The sequence below is a fragment of the Ictalurus furcatus genome, chromosome 13, assembly GCF_023375685.1.
Source record: "Ictalurus furcatus strain D&B chromosome 13, Billie_1.0, whole genome shotgun sequence".
Lineage (NCBI taxonomy): Eukaryota > Metazoa > Chordata > Actinopteri > Siluriformes > Ictaluridae > Ictalurus > Ictalurus furcatus.
In genome coordinates, this window is record NC_071267.1 from 22,449,584 (window position 1) to 22,471,338 (window position 21,755).

The following is a 21,755-nucleotide window of genomic DNA, read 5'->3' on the forward strand; positions in this document are numbered from 1 at the left end:
TTTATCGAGGCTTGTGGACTATAAGACCACAGTTTATTCAGGGCAGTACTAAATAAAACACAAAATGCAATTTTAATGATTCCTCTTTTCTTTAATTATTAACATTTTGCAGATACTGCAAGGGGTATGTAAATTTATGAGCACAACGGTACGTTTGACTGCATGAACAGTCGGCATGGAAGCACAATTAGGCAATTGGATTGGCTATCACTAACTGAAATGTAAGCGATACTCCGAAAGCTTATTCTGTTTTCATAAAAGATAAAATAAGCAAATATTCTTAAATAGCAGCACCTACAATTTTTTCTCCTCCTTTAACGTCACCCTTTTGTCATTTTAAAAATAGCATGTAATGATCCACATTAACAGTAATCAAGCACTAACATCAATCTTTAATCTTTTCGACATTGTTCTTGCAACTACATTTACATTATGCTTATGGCATTGGGCAGACATCCTTATCCAGAGCGACTTATATTTACCTCATTTATACAACTGAGCAGTTGAGGGCCTTGCTCAAGGATCCAGCAGGGGCAGCTTGGCAGAGCTGGGATTTGAGCTCATGACCTGATTAGTAGTCCAAGGTTTTAACCATTGCTCTACCACTAAACCACTACTAGCTACCCAGTGTCTGCCGATACACATCCATCCATCTTCTATACCACTTATCCTTTTCAGGGTCACAAGGAAACCTGGAGTCTATACCAGGGAGCATCGGGCACAAGGCGGGGTACACCCTGGACAGGGTGCCAATCCATCGCAGGGCACACAATCACATAAACATTCATACACTACGGACATGCCAATCAGCCTACCATGCATGTCTTTGGTCTGGGGGAGGAAACCGGAGTACCCGGAGGAAACCCCCGCAGCACAGGGAGAACATGCAAACTCCACACACACAGGGCAGCGGTGGGAATCGAACCCCCGACCCTGGAGGTGTGAGGCGAACCCGATACCCGATACACTAACCCGATACACATCCAGATAATCCAAATCCTGCTTTAATTTTATCTAACAAGCATTAAATGATACACTAGGTCACACTTATAAACAGTTTAGTCTTACTAGAAGATATCTAGAGTGCCACTCAGTACACATCTGGGTACTTGAAACTTTTACTTGTAAATGAGATATTCTGCTGTCTGTCTGTTCTCAATGTCCGCCATCGCCAAGTCCTGCTTACCTTCACACAGGTAACTCCTGAGGCTTCCACTGAGCAACTGGTGTTGGCTCTTTCCCCCTCCAGTCATAACAAAGCAATAGTGTCATCTTGAATAAATACATTCTTTATTCATATTTAAGATAATATATTTCAGGTGTGCCAGATTCATTTGATTAACTCAATGAAAAGGAGATTTAGCCGCTTGTTTACAGTTGATCCTTTTTAAATTGGACATATTTATCTAGTTATCAGTGAGTTATGGTAAAAGGATGCTCTCTCTCTCTCTCTCTCTCTCTCTCTCTCAGGCATGACCACGGTGTGTACAATAATCTACTAAAGATTTACACTGCCTGGGGAATCCTATAGTAATTGCTTTGTGCCCAGTGTTATTTATTATCGAGGGAGAGTTTAAACTCCCGTGCTGCTTTCCAGCTCATGTTTCCAGGTGCATCTCAAAAAATTTGAAAATCGTGGAAAAGTCCGATTTTTTCCCGTAATTTAATTCAAAAAGTGGAACTTTCATATATTCTAGACTTATTCAAGTGAAATATTTGACTTCCATGAGCTGTAAGCCATAATCAAGACAAAAAACAGGCTTGAAATATTTCACTTTATGTGTAATGAATCTAGAATATATGTAAGTGGAACTTTCATATTTTATATATATATATATATATATATATATATATATATATATATATATATACACACATACACACACATACACGTACATATATGTGTGTGTGTGTATATACACACGTGTGTCGCGGTCGCAAGGTTGCGATGGACTTTAACAGGAAACATGGCAAGCACGTCACACACAAAACTGTTGCCAAACTTATTAACAAATTCAAAAAGACTCAAAGTGTTGCGGACTGACCGAGAAGAAGTGGACGTCATGAGTATCCACTGGCGAAGGCACAACTGACGTGGTGCTGGCAAACATAATCCCGTATCTATGGAGACTTTCGGGACACGCTGTAATGCTCTATTAGACTACATGATATTAAGAAAACACCAGAAGCTGCACTGTTTTACAATGAAATTATTCTGATTGAGACTCAGCAGTGTTTTATATCCCGGAGATATAAAATCTTGAGACTTCCAAAAATCTCTCTCAAATCTTAAAAAAAAAAAAAAAAAAAAAAAAGAGATAACAAATAAAAAAAAATCCACAAGAGCAAGAGGATGTATTTCCAGTTTAGTGACAATTCAATACTATAAACACACAAAAAGTTTTAGACGATGATAAAAAAAAATAAATTAATAAATAAATAGAAAAGTTCTGTTTACCTCTGAAGAATTTTGATGTAGTATCAGTGAGACAAATCTAGTAGCTCCGAAAGAAATATGGGAAATAAAATATGATGATATTAGGTGGTTTGGTAGATAAATATCTTTGGAAGGCGTTTTAGCCCTGAAGGCATTTAACCCCACAACACTCTATTAACCTGCAGTCACGTTGCTGGCTTCTGCATTTCCCAAACCCCATCACAACACCAAACACAGTGCATCACGAAAGAACTGACACACATGCAGGCAATATCCAACCTCAGCGTTCCACTTTCAGAAAGGGAGGGGGGGGGGGGAGGTTACCCATTACGTGACTACAGCAAGACTCTGGGAACGACAATAAATCAGCATTACATTTACGGCACTTGGCATACGTCCTTATCCAGAGCGACTTATAATTCTCTCATTTATACATCTGAGTAGTTGAGGGTTAAGTTCAGCCTAACTCACAACCTTCCGATCAGAAGTCCAACGTCTTATCCACTGAGCTACCACTTCCCACTACCATTTCCTTAAATACTGAGCCCATGCATAAGCGCCTGCATGTATGCCTAGCATGATTAGCATCATCACATGCTCCACTGTCTCAATGACCTTTAGAGGGATTTAGAGTGTGTTTGCGTACCATGATGTGTGAAGAGGTCGCTGTGGACGATGTCGATCATGCAGTAGAGCTTCTGCTTGACCAAGCGACCTGGTGGCACCTTCAGGATGAACTCGCTGAACAGTTTACTGAAGAGACAGAGACACGGAGACAACGACAAAAATGATTCTCATCATCAATACAGGTATTTGTTTGAATGGCAAAAATAGTAGTTTTCCAAGTCCCGAGTTCATAGACAAATATTTGGAACTAAAAATAAAATGAAAAAAGGCAAAATGTGTGAGTTACCAAAAGTAATATATAATGAAATAATAAAAATCATAAAAGGGTACAACAAACTAATAATTCTTCAAACATCATGAGGACAGCATGAAAGAAGAAGAATCATCACCACCAGAATAACATTTTTAAATATAATGCATTTGATTTACAGTTTATTTATGAAATATTATCATCATTGTTGATGAGCATTATAATTTCCATTTAAATAGCATGACGACAGCTCTGGAATTCAGCTTCTAAAGGAATTTAAAGGAACAAACTGTCTGAAGAGAGTATTTAAACGTTTGATATATATCCTGACTCGCAGGCGACTGGGATATTCCTGCCACTGCATATCGGCTTTTTCCTGCAAGCACGCAGCTAAGACTTGTCAAAATCTTCATCTCCTGTGGTATTGTGTTGATGCTCTTAGATGAGCTGACTGCATCGCTGACTAACATCACAATCGCTGCAATACCTTTCTTCTTAAAACAACTTCCATATTGGCATTATATATTTCCAACCCATCAACTGGTCCAATGAGTGTAGGGATAGTGAGAGCACTGAGCATGCAGAGGTCAGTCCCACAGCAGTGAAAAAAATAGCTGCTGTGTTTATGTTGTAGAAGCCCATGACAGAAATAACAAGAGCGGAAAATAATTCATTCTCTGTTCCGCATGTGTCCAAGCCTGGGACAATTTTTAAAAAGATGTCAACATTCAGGTGTTGACTGATGTCCAGAATGTGTATAAAAAAAAAAAAAATTTAAAAAACACATAAGCCTCTATAATACACTGCAAAAAGTGATTAAGTGAAAACATCTTGAATATTCTCATATTGTCACACGCAATATATTTTCAGATATTTCCACTGCTTCCTTCTAGAAACGAATGCTTCACATTGCAAAATGATCTCAAGCTTATCTTATAATGTGATTTATACCGCCGTGCTTAAATTCTCAAATCTGATTGGTCAGAAGGTGTGGATTCATTTCCCAGAACAGCAGCTCTAGCTGTAATTCAAATGACAGGTTTAAAGTAACGTGCTTTTTATTGTACTGTACATACATTATTGCCTCTGCAACAACAATACTGATATTTTCCTCAAAAACCGTTATGTAACAATGGCGGGGGGTGTCATGGGGTAATCACTGATATGGGAATAGAATCATTGAGATATATATATATATATATATATATATATATATATATATATATATATATATATATATATATATATATATATATATATAAGGAGACATTTATAAAGCAAAATAATAATAAATATATTTTTTAAAAATGGAAGGAGTCTCCAGTGTCAGCACGTTGTAGCAGTCAGTTTTAGCAATTATTCCACCAATGTAAATGATAACAGGAGCAGGGTTTTCTCGCAGACATCCTTTAACTTTAACCATAACATAACAATTAATGGTTAGAAAGTATGATGCGTCATTCATTAATAAACCCAAACTGGTAATCGCTGGAAAATTACTATAGTGTCAGAGGAAAGAAACACTTTGGGCAGGATGTCATAGCAAAATAATCAACTTGGAACTGGTAATAGTAACTCTCATACCACCCCAGCGTCGATTATTTTCCTTACGTCGTGAAAATAAAAATAACTCCAAGTGAAAATTCGGTGAATAGAAGCGAGTTTGTCAGTTGTGTGAGGAATAAAACACTCTGAGCCGTGCTGTTATTGGACAATAATCCACTTTGCCGTGGCAAATATAACTGCATCACACCACCTTGTCGTTGATTATTTTCCAATAACAGCATGTCCTGGAGTGTTTAATTCCACAACAATCGCCGCTTTGAGCATTAAAATGCCTATTTTATGAGTTTTCCTTCAATCAATCACTTTAAGCTTTAGGATTTTCGGTGAAAGTGGGTCGTAATGTGTAACGCGATGCATTGTGTTAGCAGATGGATTACCAAAACGGATTAAACAATTAAACTCCTACACACACACACAGAGCGAGAGCGAGAGAGAGAGAGAGAGAGAGAGAGAGAACACAAGTCCTGTAGGAGAGTTGGCTTAAGTGTGTGTGTTTGTGTGCGCATGTGTCTAAGATGGCCCTGTTGTAACTGTTTGTACACTCAAACACACACTGAGAGCTCCACAGTGAGAACTGTTGGGCATGGCACAGTTTCAGCACTGATCTGGCAGCTGGACCATGCTCCCAGCATAACAGTGCACAGTGTATCCCTTCTTCCCCAGCAGCAGGTGTTAGCAGTAAGATGGAAAAAAAAGGAAAAGGATGATGAAAGTTGGAGAGGCTCTTAGCTGCTGTAACAATGTTTGCAGGAAAACAAACTTGCCACCACTAAATCATTCATGCGCTCTCCATTAAAATAAAAGGAAACCTAATGGCTTGTCTGTGTACGTGAGTATCAAGTGTCCCTCGGCGACTGTCTCTGAAATCACAGTGGAGAGAAAATAAGCCAGCGTAATCGGTGTATGCGGCCTTATAAGCGCCCTGCATGGGAGTAACACCAACAGAGCCTCGGGCAGCCACACACACCCGCACACACACACACACTTAATCCCCCCTTAGAGGCCATGCTACTGGGGAAGTGTGTGAATGCATGGGAGTGTCTGTTAAGAGATGGAGTCTGATTATACATTAGACTTAATGTTTAATGTATTTACAGTTGCAATCAAAATGATTCAACCTCCAGTGCAAATCAGGTTTATTGTCAAAATGTACAGACTTTCAGCTGTTTGCAATGAACAAATCAAACAAAAGCAACTGAAATAGTTCAACACAACAAATGCTTCAAGTGGTTTCCCCAAATTCAACTGAAAATGCAACTTCTCCAGTTTCAAAATGATTCAACCCCTTCATGGCAAGCATCTTTAGTACTTAGTAGAGCTCCCTTTTGCTGTTATGACCTGCTGCACACAGGATGCAGAGCTTCTGGCAGCGTTCCTGAGGAATCTTAGTCCATTCCTCATGAGCAATGGCATCCAGTTCAGTAATATTCTTGGGTTTGCATGCTGCGACCGGCTTCTTCAAATCCCACCAGAGATTTTCTATGGCGTTTAAGTCAGGTGACTGTGATGGACCTGTAGAATCTTCCAGGACTTCTTCTGCAACCAAGCCTTGGTGGAATTTGAGGTATGCTTGCTGTCCTGTTGGAAGACCTTCCAATGATAACCAAGATTCAGCTTCTTCGCAGATGGCATGATGTTTTCTCCTCGGATTTCCTGATACTTCACTGAATCCATCTTGCCTTCCACACGCTGCAGGTTTCCAGAGGATGCAAAGCAGCCCCAGAGCATCTCTGAACCACCACCATGCTTGACTGTGGACAGAGTGTTCTTTCTTCATTCTTCTTCATCCAGACATACCACTGATCCCATCCTGTCGAAAAGTTCCAGTTTTGTTTCATCGCTCCACAGAACAGAACCCCAAAACTTCTGTAGCTTATTGATATGATTTTGCCCTGACTTTTCTTGTGCTTTTGGGTCAGTAGTGGTGTATGTCTTGGAGTTCTGGCATGGAAACCTTCTGCATTTAGTACGTGCCTTAGAGTGCTCACTGAAACCTCAGTGCCTTCTCAGAAATCTGGTTGCACCCAATGATAGCTTCCTTTTTCTGCCCTGTCCAGGTATTTCATAAATTTTCTGCACCTAGCCATGTCAGGTATTTCATGTGTTCCAGCTCAAACACACCTGGTGAAACTAATGAAGCCCTTGATTACTTGCATCAGGTGTGCTTGAGACAACACCTGTTTTGCATATTTGTGCTGTTGTGAGGGATTCTATTCATTGAATAATTTTGAAACTGGAGAAATCATTATAAGTTGCATTTTCAGTTGAATTTGGGGAAACCACTTGAAGCATTCGTTGTGTTGAACTATTTCAATTGCTTTAGCTTGATTTGTTCATTGCAAACATTTTGACAAACATGGTTGCAATGGGGGTTGAATAAATTTGATTGCAACTGTAGGTTAAAGCCCTAATCAGAACTAGTGTGAGTCCCAGCCAGATGTCTGAGATACAGTAAATCCACTGAGCTGGATGAAGGATGATTGTGTGGATTTTTCATCCACTAGAGCTTTTTCAGAAGAGGCCTAGCTTAAGACGTACACAGTAACGGCTGTATTTTCACACAACCTTGCGTCAGTTCTCCAAGAGAAAAATTTGCTCTATCCATCTCTCTTTTCATTTCTCCTTCACCAACACAGACCCACTGTAAAGGAATCTAGTTTACCTAGAAGTCAATAGTGGGGGAAGGTAATATGTGATCAATAACAAACTCTGAGAAATAATCCACGATAGGAGAAAGGGCTATCCGCCCGCTTCCACATATATGCGCTCATTTACTTTCCTATAACAGAAAGTAAAAATATTACTCCCTATTACGATTACTGTAGCATGCTAGAAGGAACGTGCTCTCCGCCCTCTGCATACATGACCTCACAGACATGCCCGATAGTCTAGTGTCGCTTTGATTGACAGGGGAAAGCTAGTATGCCATCCCTCCTACCCTGAAAGCAGCCAAGAATGCTCTCCCAGCCACGAATACCTGTGGAATCGTCAGAATTCAAACTAATGATCTTCGGATGGTCGGGAGAACGCTTTCTGTTGTACCATTACGTACCTATAATGCAGCAATTTGTCAAAGCTAATCATTGTTCATTTATTAAAGAATAACAGCTCACATGTGTATTTTTTATAGGTAATTCTTTATAGGTAATGCCTATTTTTGTTTTATCCAACAGCATCTAAAAATTGCAGGTAATCATGTTTGTGCTTTCTTGATATGTTTGCCATTTTGCCAAAGACTTTCCAGGTCATATCCCCTCATTATGCGTCAAGCCAATGTTATTCCACAAGTAATAATTGAAATAAGGTTTATAAATAGGTAACTAATAAAAGCACCACGAACCCATAAATGTCAGGGTTTGCCCAGCACGCTAGCCTATGTATCATGTACGGGTCTCAGAGTAACACTGTCATGATCACATGGTCTCAGTGTGCCAATAATAATCACACGATTATTAACGGACCACATTAGCCTGTGCAACCACTGCTGTGCGTTTCCATGACAACATGACTGTGATTAACCAGAGAGTGATTTAAAACAGGGAAGGGGAGGGGGGACTCAACACTTTTAAATGCATGTGTGTGTGTGTGTGTGTGTGAATGCTGAAATGAGATGAAATCAGCCACTCAGACAAGCCAAGGGCTAAAGATAATTCCATAATGAGGGGAAAAGCAGCTATGACAGCAGATTTTCTTTCAAAAGGGCATTTAAGAGCCCCAACTGAATGAGCATTTCTTTATTTCTTCCCCTGCACAAAATCACAAGAACGAGGAGCGCCTAATTTGTCAAATTTGCAGAATGTAAATCCTATCTTCAGCCTAGATTTAATTTACGGCCCTCTTCGCTGCGTTTGCTGAGGACTGAGAGACGGGCGAGCTGTAGAGGAGCGTGCGTTACATCTCCTTACTACATCCCTCTTTACAATCAGTGCACCAGCACCACATAATTATCTCTCTCGGAGTGAATATACATTGATCATGAGACCGTGATCCACTGTTTCTTTTTATTACGCAACTTCTGTCCTTGATATAATACTGTTGCATTAAAGCTGCTAAGTCAATTAAATTAAAATTCCCCAGACGATATGTTCACCTAAAAATAGGACAGGAAGATTGCATAGAACAGCACTGACTGTCATACACTGTCTCCATTTCCATGGCTAAGTGAGCATACCATGACCAAGTATGCATCCTGCCAGTGTACCCAGAACACTGGTTCTCAGGTAGTCTGCGATTTTATTTTATTTTTTTAAACCAGCAGTGCAAATCACAAAGAAAAAACTCAATATTAAATATAATTTTGATAGTGATGGTTTATAATTATTAGCCTATTTGACAAATTGAATAAGTTCAGAACACTGAAAAACAAGTAAGCCAATAATTAACTATCAATATAGATGGTGGACAGCTCAGAAATGAAAGCGTTCTGGCTCCAACAAATTGATTTAAAACACATTTAAATAATGAGATTAATATATGAATACAATAAAAACCCCAGTATCTGCTGTTTTTGTTACCATCGTTTCACTTGACCAGAGTCTGAAAGAATTTAATAGCAAATTCCACAAACACGGTAAGCATTCATCATGTAAACTGTGGACCATCCAGAGCGGTAATCATCCCTTTGTAGGAAGAGGAGGAAGAGGAGGAAGAAGATGAAGATGAAGAAGAAGAGGAAGAGGAAGATGATGAAGAAGATGAAGTGGAAGAAGATGAAGAAGAAGAAGGGGAGGAAGAGGAAGAAGATGAAGAAGAAGAAGGGGAGGAAGAGGAAGAAGATGAAGAAGAAGAAGGGGAGGAAGAGGAAGAAGATGAAGAAAAATAGGAAGAAGATGATGATGATGAAGAAGAAGAAGAGGAAGAAGAATAAGATGAAGAAGAAGATGAAGAAGAAGAAGGGGAGGAAGAGGAAGAAGATGAAGAAAAATAGGAAGAAGATGATGAAGAAAAATAGGAAGAAGATGATGAAGAAAAATAGGAAGAAGATGAAGAAGAGGAAGAAGATGAAGAAAAATAAGATGATGAAGAAGTAGAAGAAGAAGGGGAGGAAGAGGAAGAAGATGAAGAAAAATAGGAAGAAGATGATGATGATGAAGAAGAGGAAGAAGATGATGAAGAAAAATAGGAAGAAGATGATGAAGAAAAATAGGAAGAAGATGATGAAGAAGAAGAAGAAGAGGAAGAAGATGAAGAAAAATAAGATGAAGAAGTAGAAGAAGAAGGGGAGGAAGAGGAAGAAGATGAAGAAAAATAGGAAGAAGATGATGATGATGAAGAAGAAGAAGAGGAAGAAGATGAAGATGATGAAAAATAGGAAGATGATGATGATGAAGAAGAAGAGGAAGAAGATGAAGAAAAATAATAAGAAGATGAAGAAGAATAAGATGAAGAAGTAGAAGAAGAAGGGGAGGAAGAGGAAGAAGATGAAGAAAAATAAGAAGATGATGAAGAAGAATAAGATGAAGAAGAAGATGATGAATAAGATGAAGAATAAGAAGAAGAAGAAGGGGAGGAAGAGGAAGAAGATGAAGAAAAATAGGAAGAAGATGAAGAAAAATAGGAAGAAGATGAAGAAGATGATGAAGAGGAAGAAGATGATGAAGATGAAGAAGAAGAATAAGAAGAAGAAGAGTGCTATTAAACAAAGAAACGCATCTAAGCATAGTGTCTGTGCAGCAGTAAGTATTCTGTACACATGATGGAGGTTAACCCACCTGAGCTCTTTTGGATCAAAGACCAGTTTGACGTCATTGACGATGGTAGGAACATATTTCAACGCTGCACCCTGGAGATAAGAGAAGACATATTCACCATCAAACCCTCCGAGCAAGCAATACAAAGAGGGATGAATGTAACAGCGACACGGTTAGCTTCCAATGAAATTCACCGATCAAAAATGATGGTTAATAATCAGGAACAGATGGAAAAATAATAATAATAAAACAGGAAAATCTGTGTGATGTTAGAATTTGCAAATAAGTGTGCAGAAAACAAATCAACAGAACATTCTCACTGTTTACAAATTGACAAACTGTGAAAGATTATTTTCACAAATCCTTCCATGGTCTCCAAACCCCACGCTGAAGAGCTCCCTAACTGGATTCTTCCTTGATGCGTTGTTGCCCAAACGAGTCAGAGACCCCATGCTGAGCACAGAGATTCACGAGCTGTAAATAAGCCTTCACACACTGACAATCGATAGCAGTGGAACGGCTGATAGAGGGTCCAGTGTTTTTCGCCTCTCTCTCTGCTGCGCCTTCGAATCGGTTTCACGAGTCCACGTAATACATTTTCATTTCTAAAGGCGTTTTATGATACAGGGCTTTTAGACAGAGTCCTATAAGAGGTCAAATCTATGGAGGAGTGCGTAAATGATATTAACTATAAATGGATTATAAATTAAAGGAAAAAGCCACATAAACCGGCTTAGTAATGTGTTGGGCCACCAGCAGAACGGCTTCACTGCACCTTGCCAGAGATTCAACCACTCTATGAAAATGTACTGGAGAAATGAACACCGTTCTTCCAAATGCTATTCCTTCATGTTTTGGTAATGGTGGTAGAGATTGCTGTCCAACACATCCCTCCAACATCTCCCACAGGTGTTCGGTTGAGATCAATTGAGATCTGGTGACTATGAAGGCCATGGCATTTGCATTACAGATCATGCCATTCAGTGAGCCGTTGTGATTGGGGGGGGGGGGCGGGTTGTCGAGTCATGCTGGAAGACGACGATCGCATCAGGATAAATGTGATCAGTCAGAAGAACTGTCAACTTTGGACAAGTGGACAAACCAACAGGCAAAATAAATAAATGCCAGAGCCCCCAGGTTTTCGGCTATCAGATTCAGCTGAGAAATTAAGTACTGGCGCATCTCTAATAAACATACAAACACGTACAATAACCAGTTACGTTTCATTATTTCTTACTTTTTTGTGGTCATATCTGTAAAATCGCAATTTATCAAACAAATACGGAACCCCTTTGAAATCTAACACCTTACATTTATTATTTTGTGGCAGTCAAACTTGTTATCTTCGTAGGTACCTTTCACAACAGGAATGAAAGATGTTGGTCTTAAGCCTTAGTTGCTATTCAACTGTATCACGATAATATGCATTTGTAAAATGTAAAATCTAATTACATGTATTGTTTTGCTATATATATATATACATATTTAAAGTGTTCACCATAATACTGTACCTGCTAAATACTGTGGTATATCATTACGTACTGATATTTCACCACACATACTCGAACGTAAATACAAGCTGGAAAACCTGCAGTCCTGAACAACTGTAAAACAAGTGTCTCTGAGTAAGGATACAGTATTGATTTTCACGCTGTGACACACTGGAACAAAGGTGTTGGGAAGGGGGGGGAAGCGGAGCTTGTTTCAGAAACGAGGCAGTTATTCATTTTTTTCTAAGCAAATCAACAAACAGCGCAGAGGTGATGAGGAAATCAATCGGACCTGCTTGACGCCACAGCTGAAACTGCACTGAGTACTCAAGGCGGAGAAAATGCGTGACGGGGAAAGAGCACATGAAATACAATTTCATACATGTGTGGGTTCTTGATTAATGTCAATCATGAAAAGAACATGGCTGCTCTGTTTCAGAAAGAAGGTAGCATGTTTATTTCTTTCTCTGTCCTAGGAAAAGTGAATCTGTGGCCTGTGGTGAACAGGTGAGAATAAATTGCAGGCTGTGATGCTCATCTCCTGGCCTGGGGTCTGGTTTAGCGCTCATTAACACAGGAGCTTTGAGGGGGAATCTACAGAGAGCAGCAAGAGCGTAAGAGGCTTGTGAAGCTTCTCCTTTGATGGGGTCTCTCTAGTTCTCTCTTTCGTCCTCTCGTTCTCTCCCCCCCCCCCCCCACTCTGATACAGATTTGATTTGACTGAAGTGTCAGCTTTGAAATGAGGGCAGCTCGAGTGTTTACCTTTGAAAACTAAAGAACCAAATTACATAAGAGTCTCCAGAGCCCACCACCGGCAGGCACTGCCCAGCGAATGATAAGGTGGCACTCGCTTTTAGTGCTTTGTAATCAAGATTTTGAGCCTGTTTGCTGTCGCCGTATATGCTGCAGTGTTGGAGTGAAGTTCGTCTTGTTAGAAAACTGCAGTAGCAGTTAGAACAAGTCCTAAAGGAGGAGGTGGATAAGCTGCTGGCAGAAGAAAAAAAATGGGAGTAAAGCTATTCCGCTACCGGCAAGAAAGAGGAGAGAAAAGAAGAAAAGAAAAATGAGAGAGGCAGAGAGTGGAAAAAGGTATAGATGAAGAGAGAGGAGGAAGGAAGGAAGGAAGGAAGGAAGGAACAGAGAAAGAAGGAAGGCATGAAGAAAGGAAGGAAGGAAGGAATAGAGAAAGAAGGAAGGCATGAAGAAAGGAAGGAAGGAAGGAATAGAGAAAGAAGGAAGGCATGAAGAAAGGAAGGAAGGAAGGAATAGAGAAAGAAGGAAGGCATGAAGAAAGGAAGGAAGGAAGGAATAGAGAAAGAAGGAAGGCATGAAGAAAGGAAGGAAGGAAGGAATAGAGAAAGAAGGAAGGCATGAAGAAAGGAAGGAAGGAAGGAAGGAATAGAGAAAGAAGGAAGGCATGAAGGAAGGAAGGAAGGAAGGAATAGAGAAAGAAGGAAGGCATGAAGAAAGGAAGGAAGGAAGGAATAGAGAAAGAAGGAAGGCATGAAGAAAGGAAGGAAGGAAGGAATAGAGAAAGAAGGAAGGAAAATGTATAAAGTGAATAGTGGAAGGAGATTTGATTGTAGAAGGAAGGGTAGGTGGAAGGAAGGAAGAAAGGCAGGAAGACAGGACAGAAGGAAGGGAATAAAGAGAAAATAAAGAAGGTGAAAGGTGGAAGGAGATTAAAGAGGTGTAAAGGCAGAAGTGAGGAAGGAAGGAAGGAAGGCAGGAAGGAAGGGAATAAAGAGGAAATAAAGAATGTAAAAGGTGGAAGGATCCTGAAGAAGTGTTGGGGCAGAAGGAAAGAGTAAATAAAGAATTTAAAAAGGTGGAAGGAGATGAAAGAGGTGTTGAGGCAGAAGTGAGGAAGGAAGGAAGGAAGGAAGGAAGGAAGAGGAAATAAAAAATTTAAAAAGGTGGAAGGAGATGAAAGAGGTGTTGAGGTAGAAGTGAGGAAGGAAGGAAGGAAGGAAGGAAGGAAATAAAGAAGGTAAAAGGTGGAAGGAGATGAAAGAGGTGTTGAGGTAGAAGTGAGGAAGGAAGGAAGGAAGGAAATAAAGAAGGTAAAAGGTGGAAGGAGATTAAAGAATTCAGGAAGAAAGGAAGGAAAATCCAGCCATCCATTTTCTATACCGCTTATCCTTCAGGGTCACGGGCAACCTGGAGCCTATCCCAGGCAGCATGGGGTACACCCTGGACAGAGTGCCAATCCATCGCAGGGCACAATCACATTCAGTAACCGTTTTCTTTGCCATGTGTTCTTTCCTCAAGGACACACATCAGTACGCGAGATTAACCGTTTCATTTCTCTAAAACGCCTCCCCCAGATCCAGCTGCACTGAATAAGGAGCTTATAATGGAAATTAATTAGGATTCCTTTTCCTGCGACTCTTCTTACTCCAATGTTACACAAACAGTGTGACGGTAACAACACTTGTGTTAGGATTCAAGGCCATGAGTCAGAACGTAAAAGTGACAGAATTGAAGAAAGAGGAAAAGCAATGGCAGAATACCTTGAGGAGCAGCTAAAGAGGATGAGTCCACGAGTGAGGAGGACGAGGAGAAAACAGACAAAGAGAGAAACAGGGGGGGGAAAGAGGACAAAACACACAGATCAGAAAGAACACAGCAGAATCCTAAACACAGCCAGCATGCATCACTCTGCAGCATGAACCATGACGAACACACCGCACTAACACAATCTTCAAAGCAGTGTACACACACTGCGAAAAGAAGTGATGTATACAGTTTTTCACTCTAATCGAAAATGCAGTCAATCAGCTCAGACTTTTTGTTTGACATCTGACTTTTCAGTCTTCAGAGTACAAGAGCAAGTAATGGTGTAGTGGAAATCTATTCCATTACACTGAAATGGAAATCTATCCATTACACCAAATCTATCCATTACATCAAACTCCATCTCACTGAAAAAAATCATACGGACTTGATCTGGTTTGGGACACAGTGAAGAAAAAAAAAAAAACTACCCGTTCCCCATTTAAGCTCAATGCTTTAACATTATGGAGGCAGCCATCTTGAACAACCAGAATCACTTATTTCCTTCTCCCTCAAAACTTTAAAGGTGGAATTAATTGAGGATTATGAACCAGTCCAGTTCAGATCATGTCGATTAATGATGTCTTTTTAAGCATGCATACTAAGATCGGGCCGTGTATTTAGGATTTTAAATGATTCTCGGTGAGAAAAACCTCCAGTACTTGTTCAATACATTTGCCTCGTCGTTCTAAAACACTGACCGTCTCTAATCGACTCTCGATTTGATTTTCTGCCAAACCTTTAATCCTGCTTGGGGTCTGCTGTTTCAGTGATGTGAACTGTCATTAGAAAATGTGATGCAACCTTGGATTTGTTTTGGTAAAACACTTTTTTTTTTTTTTGGGGCTTCTAGAAGTAAGAGCTGGAAACAGGGCAAAAATATGACAATGTAATGCTTGAAGACATCAAATGAAGACATATGTTAATTTGGTTTAGCTAAATTTCAATAAAAAGAAAGTATTAAAAGAGGAAAAACTAAATTTCAATATGAAATCAACCACATTTTGTACAGTGGCTAAAATTATCAATGAACATTATACACTTTTCTGAGTATCATAGGTGTCAGTGCTGTTATCATGAGAGCAAAATCACAGTCAAATTGTCCACTGTCCTAACAAGAGGTGCACCAACAATTTTTTTTTGGACCATAACAGCTTAAAAGTGAGGCATTTTAAAGCATACAGCAGGGCAGGAGAGGGTTCATGACCCGATATGAGGCTTTATGGAGGATTTGAGAGTTCAAACCGGAGAAAATCCTGGAGGTCCCCTACCAAATGAGCTTTATATCAAATCAACGGTGATCAGACATTTGCGTGATGCGCATCATCGGAGGGCGACCGTGTGCTCATGTACCTTGACCATGCTGGTGCTCTCAACGTCACTGTTCATCATGATGCTGAATGAGGTGAAGAGATTCCTCACTGACTCCATGAAGTCTGATTCTCCTTTATTCTCATACAGCCTATGGAAAGACACACACACACACACACCCCATTTAAGCTGCATGATTTAAAAACAAAAACAAAAACCTGTGGAATAAATACCAGCTGATGGAATCCCTGCCTCAGATGACAGTCTAGTGTGTGTGTGTGTGTGTGTGTGTGTGTGTGTGTGTGTGTGTGTGTGTGTGTGTGTGTGTGCGCGTGTTCATGCAGTACACTAATGCAGCATATTAATATAACCTGACCACCAGTGTTACATTCAAAACAATGCTCCAGAACACAAACGCACATATATTCATTAAATTATGAGTAGGATCTGGGATATAATTCATTAGTCTTTGGGTTTTATTAAAATGCCGAATATAATCGCTTCTCTCTGCATGACCGTGTAGTGATTTCAGACAAGATCAATGGTGTTGGGGTGCAGCCAGGAGCCGAAGACTGAATTATTTAATTAAAATGATTTCTGACTGCCTTTCTTTATTCTGCTTCATTTTATAAATCTTCAAAAACATTCTCATTTCTTGCTGATTTTTAACGGGGGAAAAAGGCATCAATTTAAATGGCTAACAAATGAATCTATTTGTGAATAAATAAATAAAAATAAACACATTTTTATTAATTTACATTAAATTTAAGGCATTTGGCAGACACCCTTATCCAGAGCGACTCACATTTATCTCATTTATACAACTGAGCAGTTGACGGTTAAGGGTCTTGCTCAAGGGCCCAGCAGTGGCAGATTGGAGGTGCAAGGATTTGAACCCACAACCTTCTGATCAAAAGTCCAATGTCTTAATTAATAATTATTATAATTATTCATATTTTTAGCTAAATCCATTTGCCTTTAAAGCTGGAAACAGAGCTTACTTCATGGCCAGAAAGAAATGTAGATCGCATGAAAAGACAAAGGGAAAACCGAAGGAAAAAAAACCCCACTAGCCAGATCCATTGCACAGAAATATTGCGAATCACAACATAAGAAAAACCTAACACCCGAAACAAACGAGTGGAAAATAAACCCAGCTCCCAAATGCCAGAAATAATCACTGAATATCTGAAAACAATGGCAAAGAGATTTCAAAGACACGCACATCAGCGAAAGAACAGGTACGTCCCAACCACTCAGCTGAAGGCTGTTAATGAATAAGCCAGAGAAAGGACAGTGTGTCCTTTCCCTGTGGGCCTGGAGCTCATCACTTCCTGTGAACTCAATTTATCTAGGGGTCATTATGCTACACAGAACCAGCCCCAAACACCGACCTGCTGCCTCCTCCATCACCTGCCAGGCTGGCAGATACAAACCCTGTCAGTCAAGACAGAAGCCCCATTACAGCCCGAGATCCAACGTGAAACAAGGAAATGATGCAATTCCTTTGTACATTAGAGAGCATCGCTTTGGAATGGATTGAAAAATAAAAATTATATTATTTATATATATATATATATATATATATATATATATATATATATATATATATGTGTGTGTGTGTGTATAGAGAGAGAGAGAGAGACACACACAGTATCTAACAAAAGTGAGTACACCCCTCACATTTTTGTAAATATTTGACACTTTGCTACAATGTAAAGTAGTGAGTGTACAGCTTGTATAAGTGTAAATTTGCTGTGTGTATATATATATATATATATATATATATATATATATATATATATATATGTTGTCTAGTAGTTTATTTTTAAGCAAAACTACTATTTGTATAAAGCCAAGATATTGTTCACTATTCAGTGCTCCATTTTGTAATGTTTATCCATAGTTGCTAGTGATGTATAAAATCTACAAAACACATAATTTCAATTTTTTCAAGATTATTTGACTCCAGCCAGGTACATTACAGACGCGCCGCCTTCATCTTTACTGCTTTGCTACATAACAGCGCCATCAGATACAAAACCTGACCTGCTGTAGATGTAGAAACTACATCCGAATGCCTGGTTACACACCGGTACTCTAATACTGAAGTCACTATTTGGGTAATCGTTATACACTACATCCACTTGAAGTAGGTGAAAAAATATGGAAAGAAAAAAAAATTTTTTTTTAACCATAATTTCAATCCTGGATCATAAATAGTGTTCCATTAGTCTCCATCAGCTCCTCGATGCAATATAGACTGGATAATTTAATTAGAGCAGCCAGACAGTAGCTCTGTAGAGACTAGACATAAGAATCCCATCCCTAGCCAGCTGTCTACAGATGTAATGTGGGTTATTAAAGATGAAGTTAAGCCTGCGTTCATGAAGTGGCTCAGGACAGGAAAGTAGCTTCTGAACCAGTTTTCATTTTTAATTCATAGTACATTGTGATTAGTGATAAAAACCCAGCCTGGTCCATGGGCAGCCAGAATTCCTTTTTCGGTTTCATTAAAGTTTCATAGCCAACGCAAAGACTTAATAAAGGCATACCTTGTGTGCTTTTTGGAAAGGATGGCATACTTATATTAAACACTCAGTAGAATTACTATTAGCATAATAGCGCAATAAGTAGGCATGCATTACAGTGATTTTATCATGGGTAAAGGTGTTCTAAGGCATAGCACAAAGTGGAAGCAGAATATTTTTTTTAATGGCAACAAAAGCAATACGATAAAAAAAAAAAATCCAGCGTTCAATTTAACGTATTATTATTAATAATATTTGCAATAAATTACAGCACTGCTGATGTAGTGGTATCATGCAAGCTTCCCATTCTAGGGACCTAGGGACTTCATCAAGCGGATCAATAAAGTACATCTACCTATCTAGTTATTCTTCCATCATGCAATGTAGTCTGTGAACATTAAGCCTTGGTTGCTAAGCAACATAAAAGTCAAAGATTAGGGTATTATATGGACAAAACAAAGGCTTAAGTGTACCGTTTTTTGCTGTTGTTTGTTTGTTTGCTTGCTTAAAACCACAATTAAATTACTGTGACGCGGTCACGGGTGTGCGTATATAAGGGATTTTAGAACCTGGATAACTAATCGATCTTGCTTTGGAAACCCGGACATAAGAGAGGAAACGTACTGGTTGAAGAGGACTCGAGATCGCACGATGAACTTAAAGATGTACTCCAGAGCCTTCATGGCCTTCAGAAGCTGGTCTGTCAACTTCTCCGCATGGTCCACGTAGTTCTTCAAAACCTTTGTCAGTTTCCTGTTAAACACACACACACGCCACATACAATACCTGAGTCTCACATCCACACTATTATTACTACATTGTTAATTGAGCACTTCCTCCCGGCATTCCGATTGAAAGCTCGTTTCTGATGTGAGAATATTATGAAATTTCATAAGCATTTATTATTTTTTTAATTCAGTTACTCATGATGATGAGATTCACTCACGTGTATGCCAGGGTGGCACTGAAGTGTTTCCAGATGTACGTCTCCAGAACAGGGTTAAAATGCTGGAACTTTCTGTCTGCTATCAATCCAATTATAAACACCTAGCCAAGACACAAAGTCTCATTAAAATGTAACCCAGCATATATTAAGTTTTATTATTATTTTTTTTTTTTTAAATGAACCTAACAGGGTGAAACAGTCACCCAAAACATGACTCAAAAAAGTACTCAAAAGAAAAGTATGAGACTGAGAGATAAAAACTTTACTTTTCTAGCAGATATACAGTAAGGGCTGCTACCTTCAGAGTACAGAACTCATCAATGACCTCAATTTGAAACCAGTGAAAAACACAATAATTAATACAATATTTTATAGCACAGCTTTGTTGAATACTCGAGTCTGATTGGTCAGAAGCTGTCGATATATTGATAACAGCAGGTCTGAAAGTAGTGCCAGCTACAAGGTTCACATGAATGTGCTCATTCTAATGGGTTATTGTTTCTATAATAACAATAATTTATACAGGGACTTGAATGGCAGATCTGCTGATATTGTGAAGTTTATGGAAGGAGTCTCCAGTGTCAGAGATAAAGTTTGAAACAGGAGAGTCTTCAGTACAGAGGTCTTTACATTTTCTCAGTAACATAACAAGCTGCGTGGGTTTTTTGTGTCTTAACTTCAAGAGACAGATAATCAATCGGCTGGTGAGGGAATGACTGTTTATGTTTACTATAACTTGTTTTGTGGAAGTCCCCTAAGATTAAAGGTTAGCGACTATGTTAGTGACCATGTTAGGTTAGTGACTACATTAAAGACTATGATGTGGCATTGTTTTCATATATATATATATATATATATATATATATATATATATTTTTAATTATGTTTGCAAATCTCTCTGGTATAAAAGGAATAAAACGCTTCAGATGCATGCTGTTATAGGAAACCATTCAACTCAGGGTCTAAACAGTAATTCTGCTTAGTGCCGGACCGCAACCTATTTCCCGGTCATTGATCGTTTTCCTAGAACAGCACAGCCTCTTGTGCTTATATTATTCCTTTCTTAGAAAGCAATTTACAATGTCGAATTTCTACTGCAGAAACGACGACAATTCATATGATATGCATGGCCTAATACTGTACACAGTAACATTAAATAAATAAATAATATTAATACCTTAAAATAACACAACCAGTAAGTCATAAAAGGAGTCGAATGGAACGTTTATAAGCTCAGACACAATAAAGAAGCAAAACTCTTTACTAACTCTTCACTTTGCAAGAAGCAACCTGCCCAATTATTGTGTCAGCATTCCATCAAGCTTTTTGTGTGCGCGCATATGGGTGTGTTTAAGTGTTATGGTTATGAAAAACATGCCCGGAGCATATTTCACAAAGACAAGCGTTTAATGAAACATTTCAACAGTAGTTGCTGTGAAGAAATTTTTATATCATATAGCACAGATACAACCTACAATATCCCCGGAGTTCTGTTTCCTTTCGTATCTTATACCATGGTCTGTCCGAATACTTGATTCTGATTGGCTGGAAGGTGTGCGTTGAAACCGTATACACGACAGGCGATTCCGGTCAGTTTAAGCACTGTTATGAATTAACGCGTCGCCTATAAACAACCGTAACCGTAGTAACACACAGTTAACCTCACAGCTTCGTTATTAGTAGAGACGCGAACAGATACATTCGCACAGTCCCTCTCTCTTTCTCTAATTACTATTAACTATAATTCATTCAAACAAATGAAATCTAGTCGCACTACGTTATCTATGTGAACCGATAACGAACCGTTATTTGCATCTTTTCGGTCAAATTTCAATGACGGCTTTAACTCGTCAATACTGGAAAGTGACCATGGTATAAGAGGGATAATCCACGGCTACGTGGTGTGCTTTAGACGATTTTAATGCACTCATGTCGCGCGTTAAAAACCTAGCTGTGGATTATCCCTTACATATCCGTTTACAGCCAAGACAATTACATTAGCTTTTTTTTTTTTTTTTTTTAAACAACATAAATTATTAGTATTATAATCATGTCTTTCAAAGCAAAGAACTGTTCATTCAATTTATGAAACAGCTTAATGGATTTTCCTCTTTTAAAGTTCTCTTCTGCCTATCAGGAAAACACTAACAAACCTCTCGCTTCCCCTGAAACTGTCTCATTCCATCTTTTCAAACTGTGCATCTCTGCATGGATTGCCTTGAAAGGAAGAGAGACAGGGCTGAACGTTCTGATTTAGCTGGTGCTGGAGCTATTTCAGGGCCTGAAAATGTAAACGGCTTGAATCTGCTGCATGGACATATTGTGTCTCGCAGTTTCTGTAAAATATCTCT

The 21,755-nt window shown here is 39.1% G+C and overlaps 1 protein-coding gene across 2 annotated transcripts in view; it reads right to left on the reverse strand.

The window, feature by feature from the left end:
• The window catches only part of dock1 (dedicator of cytokinesis 1), a 293,597-nt gene that overhangs the window by 175,392 nt on the left and 96,450 nt on the right, over positions 1-21,755 (reverse strand). For both annotated transcript variants that reach the window (XM_053640698.1, XM_053640699.1), the window contains exons 21-25: positions 19,405-19,505; positions 19,083-19,211; positions 15,970-16,078; positions 10,592-10,662; positions 3,084-3,190 (exon numbers count right to left, since the gene is read on the reverse strand). In XM_053640698.1, coding sequence (XP_053496673.1) covers positions 3,084-3,190; positions 10,592-10,662; positions 15,970-16,078; positions 19,083-19,211; positions 19,405-19,505 — 517 coding nt within the window. The remainder of the gene's footprint in view (positions 1-3,083; positions 3,191-10,591; positions 10,663-15,969; positions 16,079-19,082; positions 19,212-19,404; positions 19,506-21,755) is intronic.